This window comes from Podarcis raffonei, chromosome 2 (assembly GCF_027172205.1).
Source record: "Podarcis raffonei isolate rPodRaf1 chromosome 2, rPodRaf1.pri, whole genome shotgun sequence".
NCBI classification, from domain to species: Eukaryota; Metazoa; Chordata; class Lepidosauria; order Squamata; family Lacertidae; genus Podarcis; species Podarcis raffonei.
In genome coordinates, this window is record NC_070603.1 from 22858191 (window position 1) to 22864855 (window position 6665).

General features: G+C 46.2%; 1 protein-coding gene across 1 annotated transcript in view; it reads left to right on the forward strand.

Moving 5' to 3' along the window:
- The window catches only part of ERBB3 (erb-b2 receptor tyrosine kinase 3), a 92360-nt gene extending 88935 nt beyond the window's left edge, over positions 1 to 3425 (forward strand). Inside the window, exon 28 of the mRNA XM_053375293.1 lies at positions 1548 to 3425. Within this exon, the coding sequence (XP_053231268.1) occupies positions 1548 to 2089 (542 nt within the window). The 3' untranslated portion in view covers positions 2090 to 3425. The remainder of the gene's footprint in view (positions 1 to 1547) is intronic.
- Positions 3426 to 6665: the final 3240 nt, after the last annotated feature.

Sequence of the window (6665 nt, forward strand, 5' to 3'; positions counted from 1 at the left end):
TTCTCTGGGCCATGGCCTTCTCCAACGTTTGGTCTTCTCGGTGAGCAGCTTGCCTGTTCTTTATCATGCGGGTAGTGCAATTCTGCTGCACAGGAGGGGATTAGGGTGCACCAGAAGTTTACCTCTGACTGGCTCCGCTCGGTTCTGCTGAGCTTCACTGGTTCGAGGCTTTAGCTGCCAAGGAGGTTCCCATTGGCAGCAGGTAAGCAAGACATTTCAAGAGGAGGGAGGAGATGGAACTGGCCTAGTCAAGGATCTGGTCTAGCTACTGGCAATGGACCCAAGGATGAACATGGACCTGGTGTAGGGGGGGAAAAAGCAGCAGTTATGATGAGCCCGGCTCCCGCTTCTGCCCTGGCTGGTACAAGGGGCAGGGCTATGGCCACTTTGCTGCTCCCAGCCAAGAGTTAGGATTACAGCCTGAGGTATCTGATGACTTGGAACTGAATCCAGCTCAACTAAGTAGAATGAATGAGAGCTAGGAAGGCCCAGGGGAAGATGTATTGGCATCTTGGTTGGTTTCAGGGCAGCCCCAAGCAAAGGGCTCTTTGTGGAGCTGGCTAGGGAGTAGGAAGGGCCTCGGTGAAAAGCTCTCTAGGGTGGGTCGGGTAGATCAAGGGGCCAAGCTGCAACAACCTCTGCTTTCTCTCACGGAGGCCATTCCCCTCTGGCTTCCAAGGACAGATTCGATTAGATTGGGCCCGATAACTCTTAGAATTGTGGGCCAAGTAGCAAAGTAAAAATGCTATCCGCCCAGACTGTTTTCAACCTGATTGCGTTTATTGCTCATGGAATAAAAGAAGCAGCAAATCAGAGGTTAAGTGGCCTGCTCTTTCTTTGTCCTCACATCTAGCCTCACCTCCCACATTGAAAGTTTGAAACATACTTGAGCAAAGAAAGCTGACATTTGACTCTAATAAATATAGCAAAAGCAGCTTGAGGGCCACGTTGGATGCAAGGGCCAGAGCTTGCCCCTCCTTGCTTTCTGAGAAAGGGATGTAGGATCATTGAATCTAGCAGTGAAAAATGGTTCTTGCAAACAATTACTTGGGGGTTGTTTTCCTCCATGCTTCTTTCTGCCACTGCCATTTACCCTCCCTCCTGCTATGGGGTTGTTATCCCCATTGCCTGGGATTGGGAATGGCAACAGAATAGAGCCACGGACAGCTTCCACGGTGTTGTCCCGAGTTAAACAAGGCAGTGCTGTGGAGGCTGCACAGAACTGCCTTTGTCTGCCTTAGAACAAATGGGGGTTTTTTATACTAGAATGGAGAATGAGCTAACTGTGCATGTGCAGCTTTCATAATGCTGCCTCCCCCTGCAGCACTATAAAAGTAGCACACGCTGTTCCATCCCCGCTCTGGCCCAAGAGCCACTAGTTCTAAGCAGGAATGAGAGAGCCAACCTCCACATTCTGCTGTGGCAGATGAAGATATGACTCTATCCTAGCCTCAGTGGGGAATGTTACCTGGAAAATAACTGTTAGTCGCCCCAGGCGAGTGCAAAATTACAAGGCTGTAAGAACCTTTGTGTTCTCTCCTGTGCAGAGCGTGCTGCTTGTATTGCTGCCTCCTTGGTCCGTGGCTCAATCCCGGTGTACGAAGTGGATGAAGAGTACGAGTACATGAACCGGAGAGCTCCACAGGCTCCAAAGGCCCGGCCAGCCTCTCTGGAGGAGCTTGGCTATGAGTACATGGATCTGGGCTCTGAGCTGAGCACATCTTTGGGCAGTGTGCCAAGCTCCCAGCTCACCACGCCTTGCCGGGACGAGGATGAGGACGAGGAAGACTACGAGTACATGAACAAACAGCCCAAGCTCAGCAAGTCCCTGAGCAGCATCCGCAGTTCCCGGGGGGACTATACGGATATGGACTCCGGCATCACACAGGGCTCTCCAGACGAACAGGGCTATGAGGAAATGGATGCTGTCTTGCCCCCAGTGCAGTGCCCTGGCTGCCAGAGTCCGCCCTGCCCCAAAAACGGATTTGTGAAGCCCCTGCGTACTTTGGAGGCCTCAGACTGTGCTTTCGACAACCCAGATTACTGGCACAGCCGGTTGTTCAGTCAGGCAGATGTTCAGAGGACTTAGCGAGCATTGGACTGGTGGTTTCATTCGTCCTTTTGCTGGGGAGTAAAAACCCAAGCCCTTACTCTTTATCGCTGCCAACACCATTGTTGTGATGGTGGGCTGAAAAAAGGGAAAACACCCATTAAGCCTCTGTGACGTTGACCCTATAATGGGCAAGTATTGAGACCAACTGGCGATGGGCTTCTCAAGGGTTGGATGGCAGCTCCCCCCGCCTTGCACTGCGTTTTGACCGATTACAAGTCAGGTCTCTTCTGTTCAAATGCTCTGGACTTAAGAGGGCAAACGGAACCCTCTGATCGGGCGCAACCAAAACTCTGGGAGCCATTCCTGTGCAAAGAGAGAGGGCTTATTCTGCAATAAGAGGACAGATAAGTGTAGGAAGCGACTGCTTCTGTGGACACGAAGGCCTCTGCGCTCAGGTGGATATGACACACTCTCTTCAGGAAGCAGCTCTGTTCTAGAAAGCCGGGTAGAGTCTTCTGGGCTGACCCACCAAAGTGCCGAGTGCCCTACTGTACAAGGTCCTCAGCAACAGCTGAAGCCTTTGGGGTGCCTGTCTCGGCCTTCGTCAAGACAACCCTCTGCCCACCAATAGCAGGGGGGCGTTAAGTATGAGGCATGCGTGCTGAGCCTTGTAGGAGGCTGCAAAGACTGAAGGGAAGGCCTTCTCAAGGAAGAAGTCTTGCTTATGTGTCTTCCCAACAATATATGCAATAAGGGTGGATATGAAGGAAAATGGTGCTCCCCCCCTCCATGAGCCTGACAACTTCATTTAGGAAGACAGTGTACCCAAGTGTGGGTCTGAGATAAAGACTTGTGGGCTGCAATCCTACCTCTCAGTAAGACTTAAGGTGTCGAAAATGTGTGTTAGAACCCAGAGCTCCTGGGTTTTGTTTTCAGCTCTGTCACTGGTTTTTCAGCGTTCCGTTAGCAACCCTTCTTGTGCCTTTTCAGTTCCCTTATCAGGATGGGAGACCCTTGAGGAGGGAGGGGTGGAAAGGGAACAAACATGCTAGAAACCCAGACTTCCACCTCTAGCATTTAGATGCCCATTACTGCAGGCCAACCTAAGTTTTCTCCAGCACGTGGAAGATCTAGTATGGATCTTGAGCATCCCAGAATGAAAAGCAGGAGAGAGCAATGGAACGGAATGCAGCAGAGCGGCCTTTTGAAAGGCAGCCTTCTCCGCAGTCCCTCCCTCGGTTAAAGGGATTATGGGATGCTTCTTGGGATAGGTGCCAGGCAGACTTGCAAGCTACTCCTGCTGAACTTTCCTCTTCTACACAACTGTGGAAGGTACAGGGTCCCTGCCCTCTTCTCCCTCTGGCCACCCTAAAGGTAAAGGTAAAGGTAAAGGTACCCCTGCCCGTAGGGGCCAGTCTTGACAGACTCTGGGGTTGTGCGCCCATCTCACTTAAGAGGCCAGGGGCCAGCGCTGTCCGGAGACACTTCCGGGTGGACAGCAGCAGCAACTCACGATGCAATCCTACACGTCTACTCAGAGGTAAGCCCCACTGAGTTCAATGGGGCTTATGTCCAAGTAAGTGGGTATAGGATTACAGGCTGAAATCCGTGACAAGACCATGGAGATGAGTTTTAGTGCTGAAGCTAAGGAGTGCTGTGCGAAAGGCTGAAAAGTTGCACTATGAGCCTTAATGATGTTACTCTTTAATTCTTTTGAACCAGGCTCACTTCCATTAGAGTATTATTTGGGAACAAACTTCTCTCTTCCATCACCCCACCCTACCCTGAGGGCCAGTCGTATTGTGCACAACCTTGACTTTGTTCCCACAAGTTTTAGATTGCGTCATATAAAGGGATATTTACAAAAAAAAAAAAAAGGGAACATCAAACCTGATGAAGAAAAAAAGAAGTTTGCGAGGGAAGCTCTGCAATTGATCTCAATGCATTGTCTGAGTCCTGTAAGGTTCCTAAACTGTAGTTTCAACAGCAGATTCCTCCTTTATGTAGTTGGCCTGCATTCTGGATAGGCTCCTAAATTGCATCACAGAGCACTTTTTGGGTGACAAAAATTATCCAGAAGGTTTTGAGGCCTCCTGCTTGGCCTCCAGGCTTTTCATATGAATTGCAAATATGTGACTGAACTTTTGTTGTTGTTTTTTTATTGTAATGCATATTTTGTATTGTATATGTAATCAATGCGCTGATGAATTCCATTGCAAAAAGAAAGGTTTGTATGGAATGTAGCTACCTTTCCATCCTCCTTTAATCTTATTTGGTCTGAACAAATGAGAATGTGTGACAGATGAGAGCAAATTCCACACTCTGCCTACATAAGACCAGTACCACGCATTTCCATGTTTTCCTCAAACTTAAAAAGCCTAGAAGATTGCTGTGCATTTAAACTGAATGCCGAGATTGACTGACTGGATTCTGAGGGAGCAATCTGATTCTGACTTGCAAGTTCTTAGACTTTGTGCTTACAAGGTACTCTATCCACTGAGAGTTGCTTCTCTCCTCATTGTGGGAAACATCAGGAACCGATTGAACAAATTTAAGTCTCTGTCTGGGTTATAATTCTACAGGGTGTGGTGATATCTTTAGAGCTGACTAGCAGCCAAATATACATGGGTCCTGCCAACAGCACTGGTACCTGAGCAGAGTGAAATCCCAACCAGAGATTGTACAGTACAGTATTGGTTAATACCACAGAAAGGCACTAGAGATGCTATTAGACTGCCCTCTGCAGGAAAGAAAAATCTTGCTATTTAACATTCTTACCATAGTGAAAAATTCACTGAAATGAAATCTTTCTCAAGAGAAGTTGTTCTTGCCTTTCAACATAAATATATGTTGATAGATAAGTTTAAAGAGCTGGAGCATTTTTAATGCAGTAGTAAATAAACCCTGTGTACTCTGCAATCCTGGCAGTAAGAGTCATCAAACACTGGAGGGAACTTACTTCTGAGTAAAGACACCTAGGATTGTGGTGTAAAGTTCTAAAACCAGAGTCACACCAGAATCCTGTGATAGAATGGAAGATATCTTGGTTTAAGTCTAGAACCAAGAAACTTCATCCAATGCAACTCAAGACTAGAAACCTGCTTTTCAGTAGAATCCTTTGTTGTGGTAGGGCTTAGGGTTTAATTTTAAGATAACCCATCCCGCCTTGCAGCAGTGACAACAAAATGCTAGCAATTTATTCTGAAACAACACCTTGGAACAAAACTGAAGTTAGTTTGGCAGGAGTTCTGCAGCAGAGCTTGATTGTTAATAGTAGCAGTGAAACCAGTTTTGGATTAAATTTCAGACAGATCTGTATCTGTTTAGATTTGGACACCTGAAAATACAAAGAGACAAAGTTCAGTGCTGCCTTGATGCTTACGCCACCACAATATTTGTGCAAGGTGTTTATAAAAATGTTGGTGAGAACCATGGGCTTATTCCAGAGAAAGTTAAGTGTGCTGGAACGCAACAGCTGGACTTTGGCAAGCTTAATAATACTTTGGTTTTGCATATTGAGTCTCAGAACATTGCAATCCATAATCTTTTGCTCTCAAATAGTCCTGGTTAGGGCTACCAAGTAGCCAGTGAAAAAATGGGCTGACCTGTACCTGTGCATTTTAATTGAAGTTCATATGCAGGAACTAGCACATGAAGCTTTTTGTGGCATAGAGATAAACATCATCATTTGTTAATTAATCAAACTACTTTTTAACAGGTCCAGTTTAAAGCCTGGTAACTGTTCAGCAGCTTCAGACTTGAGAGGTCTCTTGTACCTGTTAAGAGTCATGTGGAAGGGACTAATTCATCAGCTTCTGCCTTCATGACATGTATGTGCAAGGAACAGTCACGCTTTGTCAAACTTCTCTATTCTGTGCTCCATCCTGTGCGTTGTTATTTGAATAATGGGCCTTATTTAATAATAAAACATGCATAAGACTGCAGACTTAGAAGTACAAGAGTCTCATGGGAGCTGGGCCTCCTGGGTACGCTTGCTAAAAAGCAGGTATGCAATGATGTGACGAGAACAAAGGGGACACATTTCCCTTTCCATCTCCATGTTTTGAATGTGGAAGAGACATATTTTGTCAGAGTTTTGTTCTAATGGGCTCAGCCCTGAGAAATGTTTGAACCATAGTCAAACAGAGGAGGTGGAAAAATCAGAGTTAAAGCACAACAAACTCTGTGGGCAAGGTTATAAGATGGAGATTTCAGCTCCATTATTTACCTCAATTTTTGTTGCTCTTCTCATCAGTGAGACATCTGTGATATGAATTGGTTGAGGATAACAGCCAAACTAAGGAACACTGGGACAATTAAACTAACAAACGCCAATTGTTACACACGATGATGCACAAGAAACAAAAAGCATTGACTCAACCCCATTGGACTGACGTAGCTTGAGTGTTTTTTGTTTGCGTCTTTGTACTTGTAGAGTAAAAGTGTCACTTTTTTTTTTGCCCCCAAATCTATGTGTATATTGTCTGTCATAAATGTCATGTTGGGTTGTTTTGGTTTTATGCCATGCTTCGAAACTGGTGACATGAAGGTTTTTTCCCTCTCTCTCTCTAAAAAAAAACACCACCACCAAAAACTGGAAGGAATTCAGATG